A 24,495-nucleotide genomic window follows, 5' to 3' on the forward strand; every position below is an offset into this window, starting at 1 on the left:
GCTCCAAAGGACTCAGGTTTCTGGTGTCAAAAGACCCAATCTCTTGTAGTTTTAGGGCCATACAGACCTGGCAGGGCCCATGTCAGGTATGCTATAACAGCTGCAGGGTGAGCAGACTGCTTTTGTGAATCCAGTGATATAATGAATGCAGCCAGGTTCGTGGCTGCTTTTACAGAGTTGGTAGTCCTTCTGCCTAAAGAGTGTAAAATATTTTCTATTGGGCCCTTTAAGAAATGCATGGTGACTGGTCCCAGTGGCTGGGGAGGCTGAGACAGGAGGATCGCACATTCAAGGCCAGCCTCAGGAACTTAGGGAGGGCCTAAGCATCTTAGTGAGATACTGTCTCAAAATAAAACCCAAAGGACTGTGGATGTGGCTGAGAGAGACAGAGACAGAGAGAGAGAGACAGAGAGAGAGAGAGAGGGAGAGAAATGGAAGACCTTTGTAGGGGCAAGTGGCATTGTTCTAGAACTCAGAAGAATGAGAAGAGCTGGGGAAGGGTGCTCCTGAGCAGAGGGGAAGGACAGACGTAAATAAAGATCCTGTGGAGTTTGAGGTAGCAAGAGAAGGCCAGGAGGGCCCCCGCGCAGTGCTCACACCTGCAACCCCAGCTGCCTGGGAGGCTAAGACAGGTGAGTTGTGAGTTCAAACCAGCTTCAGCAAGAGTGAGGCACTAAGCAACTGTCCTTAAATAGAATACAAAATAGGGCTGGGGATGTGGTTCAGTGGTCGAGTGCTCCTGAGTTCAATCCCCGATACCAAAAATATAAACAAATAAATAAAAAAAGAAGGCCAGGCCGGCACTGACCAAGGGAGGGATGGAGGAGAGGCAGGCAGTGGCCCCAGGCAGGCTTCAGCCCATGTGTGGTGCCCAACAGCAGGTGAGCCCTGGGTTGCATTGACCTCGAGGGCTCTGTTCCTGGAGGCAGGCGGGTGGGGGGCTGCTCAGCTTCTTCTTCCCCCTTATTATTTTTGCAGTGCTGGAGATGGGACAGTGCCTTATGTATGCTAGGCGCGTGCTCACCACAGAGCTACAGCCCCTCTGTGTGTGTGCGCGCGCGCGTGTGCATGTTTGTACACACACACACACACACGTGCACACCAGGTTATTAAAAAGAGGCACCTATCTGGGCAGAGTGGCAAGTTCAAGGCCAGCCTAGGCAACTTAGTGAGACCCTGTATCAGAATGAAACAGGGCTGGAGGTATAGCTCAGTGGTAGAGTGTTCGCCTCACAGACACAATGTCCTGGACTCAATCCCAATACTGGGGGCGGGGAGAGAAAGACACCTGGTCAACCTCAAATAGCAAGCCCCTCCTGTTCACCTCACCTGCCCCCTCATCATCTTGGTACTACAAAAATATATAGACATGTCTCTTAGTTTAAGAGTGTTTAGAACAAGCAACATTGTTCTATAAATCAGGGATTCCTAAACTTGATTACACACTGGAATAGTGGGCATTTTTTTTTTTTTTTTTTTGGTACTGGAGATTGAACCCAGGGGCATTTAAGCACTGAGCCACATCCCTACCCTTTTTTTTATATATTATTTAGAGAGAGAGTCTCGCTGAATTGCTAAGTGCCTCCCTAGCCTCGGCTTCCTGGGCTGCTGGGATTACAAGTGTGCACCACTGGGCCCAGCAGCCCCAGCCCTTTATGTTTTATTTTGTGACAGGGTCTTGCTAAATTACTCAGGGCCTTGCTAATTTGCTGATGCTGGCCTTGAACTTGTGATCCTCCTGCCTCAGCCTCCTGAGAGTTGCTGGGATTACAGAAGAGGGCATTTGTGCCCAGATGAAAAAGAAGCTTAGAGAAGGATTCATCAAATTGGTCTAAAAACACAGAAAGGTCAAGCAATGCTAGAGAGGTCTCAGTAGAACAAGAAATAAAGAGAAAGAGAAAACACAGGCCATTTTCTACATTTTCATGGCGCATCAAAGCTGTTGTGCCACAACTTGATCCTTGCGGGAGGAATTACTATCAAACTCACTCAGATGGGTGTTGGCGAAAACGTACCCCTCCTGTGGCATGCTGCCCGCACTTGTGAGTTCCCTGGCACTTGATCTTCCTTCCTCTCGAATTTGCCAGCAGCCCTGTGTTGGGGAGATACCCTGTCTCACAACAAATGTTTGGGGGTGCCTTCCTCTGGTCTTGGCATGATTTTCTGTCCAGGGAGTGAATCACAGACAGTGAGGCAGGGTCCCTGGGTTCAGGACCTCCTGGGCTTCCTGCCTGAGAGAGCAGCCGGCTCTTGGGGCAGCAGTCTATCACTCCTGACGTCAAATCTGCTTCAATGAATGGGTTTCCTTTTCCGTTTGGGAACTCAAAGTATCTGTCATCCGTCCCATCAACCTCTCCTTCTCACCCGGGTACCTCCTGTTTGGGAAGGAGCTAGCTGGAATAATGAGAAGGTGGTGAGTGGGGGCAGGAGAATGGGCAGGACTCTGTGGATGGGCCCCCTGGTTGCGTGGGGGTGGGGTGGGGGGTGGTGTCAGAAGAAGATGTCTCCTCATCAGGGTCCTCAAGGTGTGCATCCAGAGCCCCCATCAGGGGTAGTAGTATCTGCCCCAGATCGTGAACCCTCCAAGTAGCTTTGGGACACAAGAATGCTCCCAGGCAGGCTCTCTGGCCCCTTGTTATCTGGGAGAGTCTTATCTCCTCAACTAACAAGTTGATTAGCCCAGGTGAGAACCTCCCAGTAGAAAGAATGTGTGTGCTGTCACCCTGTAAATGGAAGCATTTAAAGATTGCTTAATCTCTAGAAGCCATTGTTTAAGATTTTTGCAAGTTCTTGGACTAAGTCAGGGTGGCTTCCCTCTGGTTGTGGCTCAGCCAGTTTCCGAACAGCCTTGAAGGCCAGGGGCTCTCGGCATGTGGCTTCAGGAGGGACTGTGCCACTCCCTGTTGTTTATCCTTCATGTAAACATGGATGAGTACAACTTGCCATGCCGTCAATCTCACTGTCTGTTTCTGCAACTTATTTTAGACTGGAAATTCCCAGAGAGATGGTACTCTGCTTTCAATACCTCACACAGCAAAGAACCACACACAAGAAACAGCTTTGAGTTCTTTTCAGGATGGGTAGGCAGTTAGGGTGCTCCTGAGGTCCACATGGTGCTCTCTCCTGAGTGGGATGGTGCGGCCATACGGAAGATGCTTAGGAGTGTGTGCCGGGCACTGTGCAAAGAGGAAACATGCAGTGGATGGTCTCATCCTAGTTACTGGAAGTTAGGAAATTTCATGATTCACCATTTCTTTCTATTTTCTTTTCTTTGGTGATACTTTGGATGGAATCCAGGGCTTCATGCATGCTAGGCAAGCACTATATTCCTGGCCTTTTAAATTTTTTATTTTATTATTTTTAAAATTAACCAATTATCATTATATTTTTAAATTTATTTTTTAGTTGTAGTTGGACACTATACTTTTATTTATTTTTATGTGGTGCTGAGGATCGAACCCAGGGCCCCGCATGTGCAAGGCGAGCATTCCACCGCTGAGCCATAACCCCAGCCCCTCATTATTATTATATATTTTTTGGGGTACTGGGAATGGAACCCAGGGGCACTTCACCACTGAACTATATTCCCAGCCCTTTTTAAATTTTGAGACAGGGTCTCACTAATTTGCTTAGGGCCTTGCTAAATAGCTGAGGCTGGCCTGGAATTTGCGATCCTCCTGCCTTAGCCTCTAGAGTTGCTGGGATTACAAACATGTGCCACTGTGCCCTACTTAATAATTCCTTAATAATTTTCCATTTCTTTCTTTCTTTTTTTTTTTTGTGGTGCCAGGGATTGAACCCAGGGCCTTGTGCATATGAAGCAAGCACTCTACCAACTGAGGTATGTCCCCAGCCCCTAATTCACCATTTCTAACTTGGAAAAGTTGAATCAAATTCCACCTAGGGTTTGTAAAACTATATAAACTGGAAAGAAAATGAAAATCAATCTAAGATACTCATTTGATTGCAAAAAAATTTAGGAAGTCCTAAACAGCATCAAATAGTTGACATTAATATTTTGGTGTATTTCATATTGTAGTATCTTTGTCTCTCTCAATTTTTAAAAAAAATATGTATTTTTTTTTAGTTTTAGGTGGACACAATATCTTTATTTTACATTTATGTGGTGCTGAGGATCGAACCCAGTGCCTCGTACATGCTAGGCGAGCACTCTACCACTGAGTCACGATCCCAGCCCAATCTCTCTCAATTTTTAATGAAATTAGATAGTTTCTATGCTACTCATGGGTAACTGGTTTTTACACATCATGTCACCAGATATTCCTCTGGAACATCACTTTTCATGGAGGTATGGCCTTCCAATGTACTGATGTGCCACTGTGAATTTACCCCCCCCCCATAGATGGCTTCCGTGACCTATCATAAAAAACACTTGAGGTGAACATTCTTGTGGGAATGCGTAATTAACTTCCTTGGGATGATCTGGATGTTGTTTTCAGTGTGACCATATCATTTAATTCTCACAGCACCCTTGGGATAAGTAGGATACGATTACATTTTACAGCTTTTCCAGTTTCCAAGTCCAGCCTTCGTGGATGCTAGCCAGGATTACAGAGCAGAGCTCCCCTCTCCTGCCTTTCAGAGATCTGCAAGCTTTTCCTTTCCTTTCCTTTCTTTTGGCAGTGCTGGGGATTGAATTGAGGACTAGGTAAATTCTTTACCACTGACCCATACCCCTGAGCCTCCTCCTACTTAAAATTAGCTGTAGAAAGTATTCATGGCTTGCGAGGCATGGTGATGAGGCATGATCCCAGTCACTTGGGAGGCTGAGGAAGGAGGATCACGAATTCAAAGCCAGCCTCTGCAAAAATGAGGCTCTAAGCAAACTCGGTGAGGCCCTGTCTCCAAATAAAATACAAAAAAGGGCTGGGGGATGTGGATCAGTGGTCGAGGGCCCGAGTTCAATCCCCAATACCAAAAATAAATAAATAAAGAAAGAAAAAGAAAAAGAAAAAAGCCAGCCTTAGCAACTTAGTGAGATCCCTGTCACAAAATATTAAAAAGTGCCGGGGACATGCTTCAGTGGTGGTTAAGCACCCCCTGTGTACCCTGTACCAAAAAAAAAAGAAAAGAAAAAGAAAAAGAAAAAAAAAAGTGTTGGTGGCTCATAGGCTTGTGTTGATTCCGTTTACTGAGGTGCAAACCTGTGCACTTCCAGGCGCCAGGGCTGACCAGGGGACTGGTCACATTAGGAGGGCGGAGGACACCCTATTTATCTCACAGAGGTTTTGTTCCGTCCGCTCAGGTGCAGCCTGACGCTGACCACGACCGTCCGCGGGGAGTCGGCCCCGGTCCCGGGTGGGCGGCTTGGAGGGTCAGCGTCGAGCAAGACCAGCGCCTCGGAGGCGCGCACGAGCCCGCCCGCCCGCTCAAGCGCAGCCCGACAGGACCACGCGGTTGGTTCCGCGGACAGCCGGCCGGGCCCACCGAACGCGGGCCGCCCCACGCCTGCGCCCTTCCCGCGGACTCCCGGGGACTCCCGCGCCTGCGCGCTGCCGCCGTGTCCGCGCTCGTGTTTCCAATAAAGTTCGCGCGCGCCGGAAGCGGAAGCGGCGAGTCTCCATGGCGGCGGCGGCGGCGGCGCCGGTGTTCTGGAGGCGGCTGCTGGGTCTGCTGCCGGGCCGGCCCGGGCTGGCCGCGCTCCTGGGGCGCCTGTCCGACCGCCTGGGCAGGAGCCGGGACCGCCGGCGCAGGTGAGGGCGGCCCCCGCCGCGGCCGCGAGCCCTGGAGGCGGCGCTGGGTGCGCTTCGGGCGCCGGCGAGCTGCGGGCCTTGGGCAGAGCCTGGCGGGGGCCGGGGAGCGCGTGGACGGCCCGGTCCGGGTCCTCTCTGGGCCCGGGACGACTGTGCCTTACGCCGCCGAGGGCCGGCGTGGCGGGAGTGAATCAGCCGGGCCCGCCCGCGGCGGGCGCGCGGCCCTCGCAGCCCGGCTCGAGAGGCTGTTGGGCAATCCTGAGTCAGTGGCGCTTGGGCGAGGGAAGAGGAACCGCCGAGAGCCCTGTCACGCTGTTCAAGGGCCTGCGCTCTGGAAAAGTACTGGAGTGAGTTGTGTCAATGGTGAAAGGGGCTCGTGGTCTTGGAGAGCAGACACTGGCCAAGAAGGCGCCGGCCTGAGAGGCCTGCTGCTGTCGCTGCTGTTGAAGGAAGGGAAAGGTGATTCTCCTGTGTGCAAATGGATTTCTTATTAGGGACATTTGGCCCTTATGCTCGATCCCCAAGAAAAGGTCTTCCAACTGCATCCTGTAGTTGAGGTTGCATTGTCTTAGGCGTCCCTAGGCTGAGATGGGGCCTTCTTGCTTGTGGGACAGAGACCCGCGTTTCAGTTATGTTCTGATTCTGGGTATGGAGGGGAGCTTGTTCTTATTGAGTAACTGCAAGATTTTCAGCAAAAACTGAAGTTTGATTTAGGGGAACTTTTAGGTGATAGAATCAAGGCAGGAAGGAACTCTTGGAAGCCTACTGATCAGAAGGGCCCAGGTTTCACAATAAGACACCCCCTACCTCCTCACACTCCAGGGGGAGCTGGAGTGTAGAAGAGGTAGTAGCCTCTGTATTTTCCGTAATTGATGCTTAGCCAGAGACCTGTCATTCCATTGGGTCGTGAAGTCAGATGATTTGTCTACCCCCCTGGCATCAAATTACTGAGAAGTTTGGTTTAAAGTTTCAAAACATGTTCTACCATCAAAGACAGGCTGTTTAGGTAGGCCCCTTTGTTATGCCCTTTCATATGTTCAAACTGTGAAAACCATGTTATTAATCTATGTTGTCTTTGGAATTGATTACTTGGGGCAGTTTCTACAAATTGTTTAAAAATATATATATAGTTGTAGATGGATACAATGCCTTTTATGTTTATGTGTTGCTGAGGATTGAAGTCAGTGCCTTCCACATGCAAGGCGAGTACTCTATCACTGAGCTACAGGCCCAGCCCCTACAAGTTGTTTTTAAAAAGGCATTTCTCTTGAAAGAGAGAGAGAGAGAGAGAGAGAGTGTGTGTGTGTGTGTGTGTGTGTGTGTGTGTGTGTTGAGAGGCAGTGCAGGTATGGGTAGAGTCTAAATTAGTTGACTTCCCAAAGTTTTTTGTAACTGGTGTCAATGGGATGTAGTTTGTGTGGCTCCATATTTCTTCATGATTAAGTTGGGAGGGAGCCAGTTGTTTCTCTGAGTCAACAGTTTAATCAAAAGCTCAGTTTCTTGGGCATTAAGACAGAAGTTCTTGTTTTATACTCCTTGGAAATAATACCTATGGTAGAATTGAGGATAAATACTTTGATCAGTGTTGAGTGATACTGTAGGTTTTTGACCTGTCCTTTGCCTTGTATGGTTTGCAGATTTCTTTTCTTTTTCTTTTGGTACTGGGGATAAGACTGAGCCATACCCCCACCCCTTTTTAAAACTTTTTTTTCCCCCAACCCCCCTTAAAACTTTTTTATGTTGAGACAGGGTCTTACTAAGTTGCTGGGGCTGACATTGAACTTGTGGTCTTCCTGCCTAGCCTCTCTGGTTGGCTGGGATTACTGGTGTGTGCCACCGTGCTAGGACTTGCAGACTTTTTTTTCTGGCTCTTTGTGGCCTGGGTGTTTGGAGTTATTCATGTCTGTCATGGCCACTCACCCACTGTTGGCTGCTGACTTTCGTTTCTTCTCCATTGTTCTGCTGCACCTCCCAATTCCTCATTCCCCAAATGATGTGGTTTCTTGTAACTCTCTGATCATTGATTCATTGATAATAGTTCTGTGTAGTCATGAGCTCAAGTTATTTTAGATTTCAGCTTGCCAGTCTGACTCAACATTGGGGGTGGGGGTGCTGGTGCATCCTTGTGGCTAGCAAGAGGAACAGTGCTCGTTGCTTTTACTGCCGTGGTTTCCTTTCAGGCTTAGAAATGGCTGTAGAGACCGAGAACTCTACTTAAGGTCATTTCTAATTAGTGATCTCGAAATACTGTTATTTCCTCTTAAGCAAGCATCTGACTCATTACCATTAGGGAACTCTGGATAATTCATTTATTTGTCACGTGTACAGAGCACTGCTGTGCTAGGTACCAGGGGAAGCAATGATAAAGATATAGCCCTGCCTTCAAGATGGCCAAACCCATGAACAGTGACAGGAAAGTAAGGTAGAAGGGCATGGTGGTACGTGGAGGCTCCTGGAGGCCACAGAAAGCTTCCTGGTGCTGTAATTGAGCTGTTTTGAAGGAGGAGCAGGAGTAGGCAAGGTGAAGAAGAGGGGGAGTGAGTGTTCAAGGAAGGAGTGCAGTGGCAGGCAGTTCCCAGATTCCATACTCAGTGTCATTTCTAGGAGCTGATGTGAGTACTCTGTAGGCAAGAGGAGAGGACTAGAAGCCAGCCAGCCCTCTGGGCCAAAAGACCCAGGAGGCAAGTTCTATCTCTCAAGTATGATTTCTTTTGCTCATGGTCCAGACCTGAGTGTCAGGGTTCATGAAGTCAGGAGCAGTGGGAGTAAAAGAGGGTTGGATTTAGTCAGCACTGCTTAGGGGTGTAGGGGATGCTTTAGTGACTGTGGATGGTGGCACTTCATTGAAACAGGGAGTGAGAAAGAGGACCAGGCCGGGTGAGGTGGCGCATGCCTGTAATCCCAGCAGTTTGGGAGGCTGAGGCAGGAGGATCACAAGTTCAAAGCCAGCATAAGCAACTCAGTGAGACCCTGTCTCTAAATAAAATACAAAAAATACAAAAGGCCTGGGGATGTGGCTCAGTAGTTAAGTACCCCTGGGTTCAATCCCTGGTACCATTTAAAAAAAAAAAATAGGACTAGGTTTGGGGATGGTGAAAAGGTCATTAGGGGCCCATTAATTAGTATCCAGGTGCGTGAGATGGAGATGTTCAGTGGGCTGTGGGAGAACTGAGAACCGGAGCTCAGGAGGGGGAGATAGCTTCAGATAGTTGGAGTCAATTGGCTATACTGAATGAACTCCTTGTTTGGAGTAGGTGAGACCTACTGGGAAATGGGTCAGGAGGCCCTAGTTTCTAATTTTTTTCTTTTTTTGGTACTAGGGATTGAACCCAGAGGCACTTAACCATTGAACCATATCCCCGGCCCCTTTTGTATTTTATTTAGAGAAAGGATCTCACTAAGTTGCTTAGGGCCTTGCTAAGTTGCTGAGGCTGGCTTTGAACTTGCAATCTTCCTGCCTTAGCCTCTTGAGCCACTGGGATTACAGGCATGTGCCACTGTGCTTAGTCCCAATTCCTAATCTTGACCTTGCTGGCATATATAGAAATATTTTCTCTCTGACCTTTTTCCTCCCCCTCCCCCTTTTAACTGATTTTAGTGTGAACTACATGTGCAATAAAGTCTTTTTTTTTTCCCCTGTGGTGTTGGGAATTGAACGCAGGGCCTTGTGCACATGAGGTAAGCACTCTACCAACTGAGCTACATCCCCATCTCTGCAATAAAGTCTTTATTTTTGAATGTAAATCCCATTTTCTCTATTCTACATGCATGAGTGAGTGTGTGTGTATGTGTATGTTGGAGCTGGTGGGGCTTCCTCACTTTCCTGAGTTGTAATGGGAAGCAGGTAACCAGTGTACGGTTCTTTTTTTTAATGTGGTGTTGAGGATCGAACCCAGTACCTCACACGTGTTAGGCTGCCCCAGCCCCCAGTGGATACTTCTTTAATTAGGTTTTATTACCGTGAAATTGGCAAGTCCTAGTCAGTTGTTTAACTTGTCAGTAGTTTGTTTTCTAAGGAATCACCAGATTTTCCAAAATTACTTTTGAATTTTCTGATGTTGGGATGCAGTCCTCTGTTATGCATTAAGAGTTTGGATTAGGGCTGGGACTGTAGCTCAGTGGTAGAGTACTTGCCTCGCACAGGTGAGGCACTGGGTCTGATCCTCAGCACCACATAAAAACAAACAAACAAATAAATAAATATATTGTGTCCATCTACAACTGAAAAAATATTTAAAAAAAGAGTTCAGATAAACCCACTCTTGGTTTACTTATAGCAGAAGAATGGATAGAACAGGGATAATTTGGAATCAAAACATCATTTTCTCAGTAATTCAAATTAATATTTTTTTGTTTTTGTTTGTTTGTTTGTTCCTGGGGATTGAACCCAAGGGTGCTTTACCATTGAACTACACCGGCAACCCTTTTTAATTTATTTTGAGACAGGGTCTTAATTGCTCAGGGCCTCACTAAATTGCTAAGGCTCACCTGGAACTTGTGATTCTCTTGCCTCAGCCTCCTAAGTGGCTGGGATTACAGATGTGTGCTACCACACCCTGCCCAAATAATTCAGATTTGATCTTGTTATGCATTGGAGTAAGCTTAGTAGTTGGCTGACTTTCTCAGCTGTAGCTTCATTAAGTTATTATTGACATGAGTGTCCCTGAGCATTGTAGCTGGACTGAATTAGGCCCAGTCAGTTGTGTAGGCTAGGCAGATGGAAAACAGCCGGGATTAAAATGTTCTGATAGGTAATCCTCTTGTAAATAGCGTGATCTGATTAATGTAAAGAGTCAGAGTCAGTTCACTACTGCCTGTAGTCAGCCTGGCTGCAGCCCTTTGGAGTCGCAGAACATGTGACTGGTTCTACTTGGGCACTTTGATGTGCCGGGTGCACTTGGCTACCCTGGGGCATATTGTGAGTTATAAATATATTTTAGATCTCTGGGCCCCTAGTGGAATGGACTTCCTTTGGCTGAGCCAGGAGGAGAGTCATCTGGTCAGCCTGTAGCCCAGTGCTGGCAGCCCTGGCCTCTCACGCCGCCTTGCTGGGGGAGTTCAGCAGGCCATCGGTCTTTGGTAACCTACGGGAATCCACATCATTTCCCTTACTTGGGTTCAGGTCTTGCGTTAGTCAGGAAGGGCTGCCTGATGCTAGGGTTGCAGGAAGTACGGGACCTTGGTGTAGTTTTTCAAGTCCTTCTCAGGAAGTGTTATGACTGTTGCTTGTTTCTCATCAGTTCACTTTTTATGTTTAAACGCGTATGGACGAGGTGGGGGTGGGGTTTTCTTAAAAAGTAGTTTCTGAAAATACAGCAGTCCAGAGAGTTCAGTTTCTGTTAAAGACTTCTTTTTTTGTCGTTTTGCACAGATTTGGATGGGATCCAAGCCACAGAGTTTGTCCCACGAATCTTATGGTTTCAGCAGAGCTTGTGGACCCTTAGAGCATGACTCTGAGCTCACTCAGTGGGATGCTTACCTAAAGCCCCATGTGGGGGCAGGGAATATGACCCCTGACTGTCATGGGCTTGTGAGTGGGTCTGAAGACAGTCTTCCAGCTTCACTGTACTCTTTGTTCAAAAACCTACATGTCCTCTTTGGAAAAGACCCTGAGAAATGAGCCTACAACTTGTGTTCCTTTGGTAGTGGGTGCCATTAGGTACTGCAGTTCCATGGGAAGCAGACGTGTGTCCCAAGGTGTACTTCTAGGGCTCAGTGAACCTCCAGGCACATCATTGCACATCTAGAGGAGAGACGAGTTGTGCCAGTGTTTTTCCATGAGACAGCTTTAGAATGTTTGGTAAGATGAGAAACCCATTTCCTCAGAGAAGGGACAGACATTTTTTCCTGTTTTCCCAGAGGCTTTTGTAAACAGGTATGCTCCATAGCCTCTTAGCTGCACAGATTATCCTGAACTCAAGTCTCACTGCTATCTCCAGGCTTCTCTTAGGGGGTGTTAAGGGAGTGTGTTGTCTTCCTGATGGGCCAGGCAGACTTTACTATCCTCGCTTGGTGGCTGCCCCTATCCAGGAGCTGATGGATAAGGGCTGTGCACTTGCTTCAGGTGGCTGAGATGTGGGTTTTCCTGGAGACAGAGGGAACTTGGTGTACCGCTCCCTTCAGACTCATCATGCCCACTCGCCAAGGCCCCGTCTGGGTGAAGAAATGGATTCCCAGATAGGGGGATTTATCTGCATTGTTCACGGGAAGCCTTGAATCACATGACTGAACCTTTATACAGGCAGGTGTCCTGTGGGCATGGCTGAGATGGGTGATTCACAGGTGCTGTTTTACCTTTAGGATTCTAGGCAAAGATTGCTTTGTGTTGTCTGTCTGACTTGGTTGTTGTTGAGGTTTACAGGTTGAAGCTACCAGAAGCTGGTGCAGCTTCTGGCCATGGCACCTGGAAGGACCACCTGCTCTTGCCCTGTCCTCTGCGTGCCCCCATCATACCAGAGAAAAGGGGTGGTCCTTCAGAGAGGCAAGACTGTTAGTCTTCTATCTGGTGCCTCCCTACCACTTCCTCCTTCTGATAACTAGAATGGGTACTAGATGGTATCTAGAAAGAGAAGACATGGCAGGGCAGTTCTATATGTGGAAGTCTTGTGTGTGCACTGGTTTAGTTCTCTAAATGGTGACTAAGACGCAAAGCTTGCCTATTTTGGTGACCACAGCTTCTGCCTCCTCAAATCTCTCAGGGCTTAGTTTTTGGTGGATGTGGTTTCTCAGTAATCCTCCTGGTGTGAGGGGGAAATGCATGTGCAGATGGTCGGCTGAGACTGGAATTACTGTGCATTGGGGCTGCTGCTAGCCTGGGAATATTCCCAGGAGTTGCCTGTGGGAAGCCAGGAACTCCTGGGTTCTGATTGAGGTGAGAGGAAAGAACAGGTCCCTGATAGGCCCTGGAGAAGCTCGTCCTGCAGGCTCAAGAGGAGTCATCTGCCTAGCTGATGCACTTCACTTGGATTTTGAGTGTCACCTGTCCAGGTGGATGTCCTTGGTGTGTGGTGTGGGACTCTTTACAAGACACTTGCTCCCTTTCAGAGCACCTTCCTCTTTGGGGGAATAAAATGGGTGCTTGAAGGCTGAGCCTCCTCCACAGTGAATAGGTGAAACCTAATTGGCTTCCAGCTTCTTCTCCTCTCTAACAAAAATAAACCTGTCACTACACAGATTAAACAGGAAGCCAACACAAAAAGGCCTTCAACAACTTTTGGACCCAGGCCCTGGTGGAACATTCCCAGGGAGCACTGCCTGGCAGGGAAGAGACCTGCCTGGGCTAGCCAGCCCTTGGGCACCGAGGCTCATGCTGCCGGTGCCTGCAGGGGCGGTGCTCTTGCTGGCTGTTGGAGATGGTGGTGGACCCTGACACCTGCCTGAGCTCTGTGTGCGCGTATGTGCTCTGGACTGGCTGTTGAGGTGCTCCCGGGTTTTCTGCTGGGAAAACATCCTTGCTTGGAACCTCCTTCCCTCGTGTTCCCTGTTTGAATTCTGCTGGTTTTTCAAGGCCTGGGCGGGGCAGGCCACTGTGAAGCCTCACCAGTAGCTGCTGGCAGCCCTGGCTTCCCTCTTGATCCCTTGAATCATACATACCACTCACCATGTATTTTGACATTTAATTAATTTTAGTGTCTTTTTTTTTTTTTGGTACCAGGGATTTAACTATTACTAATAAACCACATCCCCAGCCCTTTTTATTTTTGAGATAGGGTCTCACTAAATTGCTTAGGGCCTTGCTAAGTTGCTGAAACTAGCTTGGTCTTGTGATCCTTCTGCCTCAGCCTCTCGAGTTGCTGGGATTACAGGCCAGTGCCACTATGTCTGGCTAATTTTAGCATTTCTGCTTGTGTTGTTCTTAGGTGATTCCAGGTGTGTAAGCTAATGGGCCACTGTGACTGTGGAGGTGGAGACTGTTGAGCTCTTCGCGTGCAGTGCATCTGCAGTATGTGGCAGGTGTTCTCTGGAGGGCTGGGATTAGGCTTGCACTGTTGCTCACCTCTTCTCTGTGCCTGGGCCAAGGAGTGTGTCCTCTCTTTCCTCTCTAGGAGTTGGTGTGCATCTCTCAGCCCATGTGGAGGCTGTGTGATGCCAGACCACTTGGTGTGGAGTGGCACAGGTGGAGACCTGGCCCTTTCCTGGGTGGTCTGAAAGGTGGGAAGAAGAGCTGTGAGGCAGGGGTGTGCTGATCTTATGCTACTGTGCATTGCTACTGCAAATATATCACATTTCATTCATTAGATTTTAGGCCCCATTGGGGTCTTCAAATTGTTGTTACACAGCTTTCCCATTGTTTCATAGTCTTCTGTTGGGTCATGGGAGCCTTCCTTCTGCTCTCAGGCCTGGCAGGTCTGTGGCCCATATTTTGGGAAGTTGAGGCAGCTTATTTTTGAGCTGATGACAGTAATGTCGCCCTCCCCCAGACCATGGGGGAGAACTGCTGCTTTCCCACCTCTGCAGTGGGTCACCGAGGCCTGTTCCAGTCTTCCCAGGATCTAGAGAGCCGGCACCTTCCTGCATTGACAAAAAGTTTTCTTAGCAGCGAGTTGGCCCTGATAGACTGGTGGGCTTTCTGGGAAGCACAGCTGTGGGCCATCTGGCATCTGTGCAGGGCCATTAGGAACCCTGGAAGATTCAGTGCCTTATCATGAAGCAAGCAAGTGAAATCATCTTCCTGGAATTTGTGGCCATTCAAGCCTTGGGGTGTTTGAGCATCTTTTCCCCAGAGTCCCTTTGGAGGTCACAGCCTGAAGAGGATTTTCCTGCTGCTGTTTGTAGGACTGGGATTCAAAACAGGGTGGGATTTGTGTAGGACTCTGGGTGTTCAGGCCAGCAGAGATGTAGCTCCATGAGCAACCCCAGTTCCTCCATCTCAGCCCAGGGGAGTGTGGAGTCTGTGCCGGAGGGGCAGCTGGCTCAAGATGTGTCTGCTGGTGAAGTGGCCTCTGTCATCATGGCCAGCATCTCTTGAGAGAGGCCCCATTTCCTAACCTTTTTCTGCCCCAGCCTTTCTCTCCAAATCTGAGTTTTAAAGAGAAACACATATTTTTCCGAGTCCTTCCTTGAACAGAAACTCTTGAGTCGTGGGCTGGGGCTGTGGTTGTAGTAACCCTCAGACTTTCATTAGGCTAACCCTTTTAGGTATCTGTAGGCAAATTTTCTTTTCCTTTTTTTGGTGTTGGGGATTGAGCCCAGGAGTGCTGTACCACTGAGCTGTACCCTCAGTCCTTTTTCTTTTTTATTTTCAGATAGGGTCTTGCTAAATTGCCCAGGCTGGCCTTGAACTTGTGAGTTTGCAGAGCTTCATCTGCGCTCACCTTTTTTTTTTTGGTACCCGGGATTGAACTCGGGCACTGGACCACTGAGCCACATCCACAGCCCTATTTTGTATTTTATTAGGGTCTCTCTGAGTTGTTCAGTGCCTCGCCATTGCTGAGGCTGGCTTTGAACTCGCTATTCTCCTTTCTCAGCCTCCTGAGCTGCACCACTGTGCCGCTGCGCCACTGTGCCCGCCTCATAGCGTGATTATTTAAGCTTCATTCTGCATCGTCTCCTCTTAGTGTCCCTCCACTCTGCCTCTCAATCTCCTTCCACACTACTGATCTTCCCTATAACTTCATGTTGTCCTTTCCTCCCCCTTTCCTTTATTTTACTCTAGCTTCCACATATGAGAGAAAACATTCGACCTTTGAATCTCTGAGTTTGGTTTATTTCATTTAGCATATTTTCCATTTGCATCCAATTAATGGCAAATGCTATAATTTTATTCTTTTTATGGTTGAGTAGAACTCCATTATATATATGTACCACAATTTCTTAATTCATTCAGCTATTGACAGGCACCTGAGTTGATTTCATAATTTAGTTATTATCAGTTGTGCTGCTGTAAACATTTTAAGAGGCTGTATTGCTATCATATGCTGATTTTAGATCTTTTGGGAACACACCAAGGAGTGAGATAGCTGGTCATATGGTGTTTCCATCCCTAGTGTTTTGAGGAATCTCCAAATGCCTTCCAGAGTGGTTGTACTGATCTGCTGTCCCAATCTCAGGGTACAAGTGTACCTTTCTCCCACATCCTCACCAGTATTTGTTATTGTTTGTATTCTTACTCATTGTCATTCTGACTGGAGTAAGATGAAATCTCCAGGGGTTTTTGAGAAGAGTAACCCATTTGTGTGTGTTTTCCACCAGGTCACCATGGCTGCTGTTGGCTCCCTTGCTATCTCCAGCTGTCCCCCAGGCCACCTCCCCACCTTGCTGCCTGTGTCCAGAAGGTGTGCACCGGTTTCAGTGGATCAGAAGCCTGGTTCCAGAGTTCGGCGTCTGTAGCTCTCATGTCAGGGTGCTGTCCTCCCCAGCAGAGTTCTTCCAGCTCATGAAGGTGGGTCGTTTCTGAAGAACCCAGGGACAGAAGTTGGAGTTGGGGCCCTCAGGGAATCAGGTTGGGTGAGTCCTCGGTACCCTCCATTCTAGAAGCTTCTTAGGCTATTTAGCCTAGCCTGTTGGGTTTCAGTCTAAGGTGGTTGAGTGGAGCTGCAAGCAGAAGTCTCCCTGTTGGGTTTCAGTCTAAGATGGTTGAGTGGAGCTGCAAGCAGAAGTCTCCCTGCACGGCCAGCGTCTCTAAGCAGGGAGCAGTGAGGACAGGGCACATGCTGACTCTTGAGGCCTCGCTGATCCCCTTGTTGTTTTGTGGTGCAGATGTGGGCCACTCCTAGGGAGTTTAGTGAGGCTGTGCAGACCCACGGCATGCCCCTGCTACGTAGCTGGGAGGCCTGTGCTCAGTGGACCCTTGCCTTTGGAAATGTCTTCACGCACAGTATTGTTGTCTTGGTAGATGTCACAATAAGGAGACCTAGGGTGGGGTCTGATGTGTGGCCGGTGGCCAGTGCCCATTCAGCAAAGAGGCATTTCAAGATAACTGCGAAGGGCTGGGATTGTGGCTCAGTGGTAGAGCAGTTGCCTAGCATGTGTGAGGCACTGGATTCAATTCTCAGAACCACATATAAATAAAATAAAGGTATTATGTCCATCTACAACTTAAAAAAAAAAAAAAAAGACCGCTGGGGAAACTTGGACACCTGGTTTTAGGTCTCACAGGCCTCAGGGTTCTCTGGGACTTTGAGGTCTGTGCTTTCCTTTCCTGTTAGTGATGTTATCTTTGCCTTTTGAGTAACTTTCAACATGTTACTCAGGTTTACATGCTGCATCTAGTTATTCATGGTTGAACCACTAATTGGAATGAAGTAATTCAATACTAATGAATGTTTAACAACATGAACTTTGTGAGTTCATATCAGCAATGATGCTAGAATACTGATCTGGTGGGCCAGGCAGACAGGAGATTGCTGAGGGTCCTAGGAGACAGAGGTGGAGATGCAGCTTGGTGAGGCAGTGTGTGCTCATTCCCCTGAAGGCCTACGCATTTCCTCTCCTTTTGCCCTCTTGTTGCATTGGTCCACACTTAAAGCTTCATTTCTAGGTGGCTCATTCCAGAAAGCTTTCTTTGTGACGCCCTGAGCAGGTCCTCTGGTTCTCCCTCTGCTTTGCTGCACTGCCTGTCCTCATCCTGTGCACTGTTGCGTGTGTGGAGTGATGTGCAGTGTGGTCTTGGTTCTCTCCTTGCCTTGAAGAAACAGGTTTTTCCGTGGTGGTTCTTCTTGGTGTCTTGACTGACTCTCAGTGAATGGCTTACTGTGATTCCCCTGGCCAGGAGGCTGGGCCATGCCGTGCCTCTGCCTGTGGCTGCAGAGCCCAGGAAGGGGAAGAGGGGCATGGCCCAGGAGGTTGAAAAGAAGCCGAGGCCTCTGGACCGGATCATGGGCAGGTTCTTCTGGCTTGCATCACATGGAGTAGCGTGCGTTTCTTCCTGAGGCAGACAACAGGGAGGGAGGACAGCAGTGGTTTCTGCCTGCTCCTCATGTTGTCTTGTGGGACCTGGTGACCTATAGCAGAAAGGTATGCTTTGGTTGCCTGAGCCAAATGGACTCAGACATTATTTGCTTCCCTTTCTTTCTTTCTTTTTCTTTTTCTTTTTCTTTTTTTGGTACCAGGGATTGAACCCAGGGGCACTTAACCACTGAGCCACATCCCCAGCCCTTTTAATTTTTTGAGACATGGTCTCCCTAAGTTGCTAAGAGCCTCACTAGGTTTTTGAGGCCATCTTTGAACTTGCGATCTTCCTGCCTCAGCCTCCAGAGCCTCTGGGATTATAGGAGTGCACCACCACATCTGGCTGTTTCTTTTTATTATGATCCTTATAAACATCTATATTAATAGGTAGCAAAATAAAGGAAATTGCAACCTTGGGGTGTTTTTTTTTTTTTTTTTTTTTAATTGTGCCTATGTGTTTCCTAGTGCTGCGTTCATGCATCTGTATAGTACAGAAACCCAACTTCCTGTGTGGGTGATGCGGGCTGGGGGTGACAGGAGAGGGCATGAGCTATGCTGTATGCATCCCTCCCTTTTACCTTGCTCTTGTGTTTCCCCTGGGGTTAGCGTTTGGCACATTGCTGTTTTTTCTGTCCTTGCCACTACCTTTGGGGCAGGGCTGCCTGGAGTTTTGGAGGCAGGGTCTGTTCTTCTGGGCTGGAGCAGAATCCAGGGAGACTGAGCTGGTTTGGGGGAATCTTGGTGGCATGTTGTCTTTGAGTGTGGGTTTGTTCTGTTTTTGTGTCTGTGTACCTGTCTATATTTTGAAAGTGATACCTGTTCATTGGAACAGCTCAGCTGTGCAGGTGGTGAGTAGAAAGCATATAGGTTCCACCTATATCCCTCTTCCTTCCACTCACAGGGTTGGGCATAGGCAGGTGGGAAAATAGTTTGCATTCTGCTCAGTAATTTGCTTTTGCATCTCAGCAATCTATTGTGGACATTATGGACATTCACATTGTTGGGCACAGATCTCCTTCATCCCCCCCCCCCATTTTTTTATTGGTGCATTATAGTTGAACACACTGATGGCATGTTTGTACATGCACACGATATATGATATCTTTCATTCTTTTCTCATTCATTTTTTTACTGGGGGGGGGCGGCTCTTGAGGATTGACTCCAGGGACGCTATGTTACTGAAATTTACCCCTAGCCCTTTTTATTTTTTATTCTGAGACAGGTCTCACTAAGTTGCTGAGGCTAGCCTTGAACTTGTGATTCCCTGACCTCAGCTTCTGAGCTGCTGGGGTTATAGGCATGGCCATATACTCAATCCTCCTTCATTCTTTTAAATTTTTTAGTTGTAGATGAATACCATACCTTTATTTATTTATTTTATTTATTTTTATGTGGTGCTGAGGATTGAACCCAATGTCTTAGACATGCTAGGCAAGTGCTGTACCACTGATCCACAATCCCAGTCCTGCTTCATTCTTTTTAATGGTTGCCTTGCATTTTATAGTAGGGTTAGACTTAGGGTTGTGCCTAACTTTACAGGTTTGAGAATTGTGTGTTGAGGATTGTGGGTCCTTATTTGGTAGGTCACAATATATGGTGGGTTTTTTGTTTGTTTTGTTTTTTTGAGACAGGGTCTTGCACCTTGAACTCATGCACCTTGAACTCTTCCTGCCTCAGCCTCTGAAGTGTGTGCCATCACACCTGGAACTGTATATGTTTTAGTGGAGACATGGGGTAACTCAGCTTGGAGTGTGATTTGCCTCTAAGGTCAAAGGGACATATTTTTCTTGGTGAACTATGAAAATGCTGATTGTGAATTTTGAATGTTTTATTTTCTCTCAGGGGCAGATAAAAGTAGCCAAGAGGCGGGTCGTGATGGCATCTCTCTACCTGGGGACAGGTCCTTTGGAGCAAGAGCTGGTAAGGTTTATGGGGAGGTGGTCCTTGAGTATCACAGTCCTGAGAGGTGGGTTGGTGCTGTCTTAGTTTCTGTCGCAGCAGCTCTTGTTCTTGTTGCTACAGATGTTGTTTGAGTCAGGAGGGTGTGCGGGGGCTTGAGGAGGCCTAATCAGGGCTGGCCAGTGTCCTCCTCCTGCTCAGGGCTCTTGCTTCTCTGTCTACCAGTTGAGAGCTGCAGGCCAAATCTGGTCCACCACCTGCTTTGGTGTGGCCTTTGAGCTAAGAATGGCTTCTACATTTTCAAATGATTGGAATAAACCAAAGAAGAATATTTATTTTTGGCTTATTTAAAGTCTACTAAATTAACATTCTGGGTTCATCAGTTAAGTTTTATTGGAGCACAGCCATGCTCATTGTGCACCCTTCATGGTTACTTCAGTGCAGCAGCAACACAACAGAATGGTTTTGACAGAGGCCATCTGTCACAACTGTGTGGCCCTTTTCAGAAAATATTTTCTGACCTTGTACTGCACAGATGAACCCAAGTGCAGGTCGAGCTGCTGGGTGTACCCAGGCTGGTGTCAGATACCAGGTAGGAGCCAACCTCATTCCACCTGGACTCTTGGCATGCTGCACTTGTCACTCAGGCAGGCGGGAGTGGGCAGGAGCTGGAAGCCATCCACGTGGTGCTGCTTATGGCAGGTCCAGTATAGGCCAGCAGCCTCTGAGATGGAATTGATGGGACTATGAATGAGGTTATACATGTGTCCTGGGTTGGGGTCGCTTTCTGCTCAGAGGGAGGGGAATGACTCATTGCCTTGGATTGTCCTTGTTCAGAAACTCATAGATGGGAGCTGAGCAGTGTGTAAGGTCGGATGGGAGTGTGGCAGAGGGAAGGTGGGTCAGGCCTGGCTCTTCTTCCCTGCTTCTGAGGAAGGAGTCTTCTCCTCTTGCCAGGTCACCCTCTTAGCTACAATCTCGGGAGGGCTGTTTGTTCTCATGGGGTAGGAATGAAATGTCCTGGCCATAGAGGAGGGCCAGTGGGCAGCTTGTCTTGGATTCATTCATTCAGCAAATATTTACTGAGCATGCTCCATAAGTAGACCTGTATTTGTTGTGTGTCTGTGAGGACTATCTGTTGAAACCTGTGTGGGAGACGGTGTCTCAGAGTGTCCCTGAGTGGCTAGGCCAGGTTGCTGAGCAGCATGCCTCTGGCCTTTGTCTCCTGGGGCTCGCATTGGAGCAGCGCCGGGACTGTTTTTGATTGTCCCAAGGCCTTGCCCTGAAGTGCTTTCCCAGCAGTGGCTTGCGAGTTCTGGTGGTGTGTGTGCATGTTCAGGAAGGGCATGAGGGTGTGTGCTCACCAGGTGATAAGCTGTTTTAAATGCACAAATATCCTTTTGGTCTTGTTTCTGTTCCTTTGGGTTCTTTTCCCTGATAGGTGGATTGCCTGGAAAGTACTCTAGAAGAGTCTCTGCAAGCAAAATTTCCATCTGACCTCAAGGTCTCCATTCTCCTGGATTTCACCCGGGGCTCAAGAGGTAGGTTGCACACTTAGCCTTTTCTCTTCCTCTCCCTCAGACTTGGTTTGAGGAGTTACACTGTCACCTCTCCTGGTTCCAGGCAGAGACAAGGCCCAGAACTGCCTCCTTTTCCTAGTCGGGATTCCTTCTGTATCAGGTGACTGAACCCAGCTCTAAACAACTTAGGCAAAAAGTATTTTTTTTGCTGGGGATGACGCCTGTAATCCCAGGTCTCAAGAGACTGAGGCAGGAGGATTGCAAGTTTGAGACCATCCTAGGCAATTTAATGAGACCCTGTCTCAAAATAGAGCGAAAAAGACTGGGCATGTAGCTCAGTGGTAGAAAGCCCTGCGTTCAATCCCTAGTACTGCTTCCCTCCCCACCAATTTTTTTTTTTTCCTCTTGTGCCTGACCTCTTTGTGTGCCTCATAATTTGGGGCTTGGATTTATCCCCAAGATGCATCTCCTGGCCCTGCTTTCTTTGGGCTTGCTTCCTTCTCAGAGTCTGTGTGGTGGCCTCTGGTGGCTAAGGCCCTGTGCCCATGGCACCTTGGCCATCATTCTTAGGCTCTGTGTAGTGGTCTCTGTGGCTGAGGCCCTGTGCCCAGAACCCCTTTGCTATTAGAAGAAAGTCTCCTTCCTTGACATTCAGGCCAAAACCCCTGAGTGGCTGCCATAGACTGTGGCCCCAGCCCCGAATTAATTGTCACCCTAGGCCTGGAGTGGGCTGAGTGGCTCAACCCAGGCTTGTATGTTCTCTTGGGGACCTTGGGTGAGAGTTCAAAGCAAGTCGTCTTTACCCAGAGCAGGAAGGCTGAGAGTGAGCTGGGTGGTACCTTCCAGAGGAAGTTGAGTACACTTACCAGCAGGAGGGGAAGTGGGTGTCAGGTAGCAAAAACAGTGGATGGCTGCTGTGCAGAGCATGCAGTCCTGCTCAAGGCTGGCCAGAGTCCTCAGGCTGGAAGCAGTGCCTATTGGTGTGGCTGGTTCAAATAAGCAGCCCAGGGGAAGTGAGGCCCAATTGAGAGGTGGTTCCTCCCTGGCAGGTGGGATGTATCTCCTGGTTTTAGTCACCCACCATTCTCTCTGCTCCCCTCCTGTCTAGGCAAAAAGAACTCTCGCACAATGTTGCTTCCACTCCTGCAGAGGTTTCCAGAGCAAGTGCGCGTCTCCCTCTTCCACACGCCCGACCTCCGTGGTCTTCTCCGGCTCCTTGTCCCTGAGCGCTTCAATGAGACCATTGGCCTCCAGCACATCAAAGTATACCTCTTTGATAACAGTGTCATCTTGAGCGGGTGAGACCTGTCAGCTTCTCCTTAGTGCTGTGGGCTGGGAGTCAGTGGGACAAGGAGGAAGGATAGCTGTCCATTCAAGTCTCAGAGGCCCTGCTGTGTCACCTGCAGACACTTCTGTGGCCCTGCTGGAGCCCCTGAAGGTTGCTTGGAAAGCAGCCAGAATTTACTGGGTACTTGTGTGCTCTGGTCCCTGTGCTAACCCCCTGCTGTGTGCCACGTCACTCATTTCTCACCATGACCCTGTGAAGTTCTCCTTGGTTTATACCTGGAAAAACAGGTCAGAGAGGACAAGTAACTTGTCAGGCAAGGAAGACTAAGATGAAGCAGCCAGGTAGAAGTCCACATGCTTTTGATCCTCACAGGGACCTGGTAGATGGTCCCATCTAACTAGCTCTTCTCAGCCAGATGGTCAGCTCCTTGGAGTGGGGGTGGGGTTGGCAGTTTGTTTTGTGTCCCCTGGTGCTAGTCCTTCCCTGGTCTCCTGCTGTTTATTAAATGACTGCTCTTGTTACTTCCTGACTCGAGTTTGTCACTCCTCTCCTGAGGCCTGGGTCACCCAGTCATGCTGATGTACACTCTTACCTGAGTCCTCACCTGCTTCTTCCTTCCTGTAGTGCAAACCTGAGTGACTCCTACTTCACCAACCGCCAGGACCGCTACGTGTTCTTGCAGGACTGTGCGGAGATTGCCGACTTCTTCACGGAACTGGTGGATGCAGTGGGAGACGTGTCCCTACAGCTGCAGGGGGACAACACGGTGCAGGTGGTGGATGGAATGGTGCATCCTTACAAAGGTAGGGCCTGGCTCTGTGCTCCTTGGCTGTGGGGTGCAGAGCAGGGAACACACCTAGGTGGCTTTGCTTCAGGCACAGGAGAGAGGGTGGCAGGGCTCCGTTCTGCCTCTGTCTCTGAAGCCAGATAGGTGTGACTCACCGGCTGAAGGTCATGCTCTGAAGGTGAGACCTGGCTGGAGAAGATGGGAGTGTGGGCTTGGGCTTGTGGGCCCATGCGGGTCAGCCAGGAGCCTGCCCTGCCCTTAAAGGAAGAAGCAGCTTAGCAATTGCCCTTCTCAGCTCATTCCCCTAATTTCCTATCACAGAGGCCTTGTGGCTCTCACTCCATTGAGGTCTGTGGGCTCTCCCTTTGCCTGGAAAGTGCAAGGGGAGAGCTCTCAGCTCTGCTTGCTGGAGGCAGGCAAGTCCTGGCACAGCTTTCCTGGGCATTTGCATTCCTATGATTCCTGTGGCTCTGGCTTCTTGTGGATTTTTAAAGGGCAGCTGCTGAGTTTGCAAGCATGTTCACAAGTTGGGGACAACTTGGGGAAGGAGTTAAACACCGACTTTGTAAGAAGAGCTCTCCATGACCTGTAGTCCTAAGATGGGAAGCATCTGAGTGGACCTCCTGCTGGGAGTCCTGCCTTATGCCAGGGGAGGCATGGCCCTCCAGCTAGGCTGCGATTTGTGCCACTGCCCTGTGTGTTACCAGCGGAAGCTTAGTTATTGCCACTAGCCTTTGAATTTCATCAATAAAAACTTGATGTCAATCTGTTTCTCATTATATGAATACCCACACATTAGCCTCAATTTTGTCTTTTGGTCCACAAAGCGTAAAATATGTACATTTGGCCCCTGAAGAAAATGTTTGCAGATGGCTGGTCCATTGTTGTAGGCCAGTCTTGACTGAGAAGGCGACTGTCCTCAGGGGCAGAGCATGCACAGATGTGCTTAGCAGCCTGCTTACGCCTTCCTGACCATGCAGGCCTTGTGGCAGTGGGCACTGTGCCTGCTCCCCCGATCCAGGCAGTCACTGGCAGCAACAGATGTATCCCTGCATAGGACGTTCCTTTTCTGTTTGTTAATACAGCTTAGAAAGGCACTCAAGTGTCTGTCCCTGTCCTCTCGGTCTGTGTGAGCAAGTATGATTGACCACTACGGCCATCCTTCTCTGTTGGCTTTCCTTCCCAGCAGCCTTGCCAGAGCCTTGCTGTCTCAGACTCTTCAGAGGATTAATATTGGACAGTGTTCTCCATTTTTGTATTTTCATTCTATTGACTTCTGGTCTTATTTTCCTGTGGTGTAGTTTTACTCTTATTCTGTTTTCCCCATACTTCTTGGGCAGCTCATTATCATTCAGTCTTTGCTTGTCTAATAATAGCTCTTGTAGTTGTATTGTTCCA

General features: G+C 48.7%; 1 protein-coding gene across 4 annotated transcripts in view; it reads left to right on the forward strand.

Annotated features, from left to right (window-relative positions):
• Positions 1-5,566: 5,566 nt before the first annotated feature.
• Positions 5,567-24,495, forward strand: part of Pgs1 (phosphatidylglycerophosphate synthase 1) — a 37,399-nt gene continuing 18,470 nt past the window's right edge. For 3 of the 4 annotated variants that reach the window (XR_009226963.1, XR_009226964.1, XM_046446653.2), the window contains exons 1-6: positions 5,567-5,714; positions 15,906-16,095; positions 19,446-19,523; positions 20,944-21,043; positions 22,131-22,320; positions 22,935-23,113. Coding sequence is in view for 2 of the 4 variants with exons in the window: in XM_046446653.2 (XP_046302609.1) it covers positions 5,584-5,714; positions 15,906-16,095; positions 19,446-19,523; positions 20,944-21,043; positions 22,131-22,320; positions 22,935-23,113 (868 nt within the window). In the remaining 2 variants the exon portion in view is untranslated. Of the gene's footprint in view, positions 5,715-6,037; positions 6,174-15,905; positions 16,096-19,445; positions 19,524-20,943; positions 21,044-22,130; positions 22,321-22,934; positions 23,114-24,495 lie in introns of those variants that run through there. The other variant, XM_046446655.2, reaches the window with a different exon arrangement.

The sequence above is a fragment of the Marmota monax genome, unplaced genomic scaffold (assembly GCF_021218885.2).
Source record: "Marmota monax isolate L192 unplaced genomic scaffold, Marmota_monax_Labrador192_F-V1.1 WCK01_AAM20220418_F8-fsc00353, whole genome shotgun sequence".
NCBI lineage: Eukaryota > Metazoa > Chordata > Mammalia > Rodentia > Sciuridae > Marmota > Marmota monax.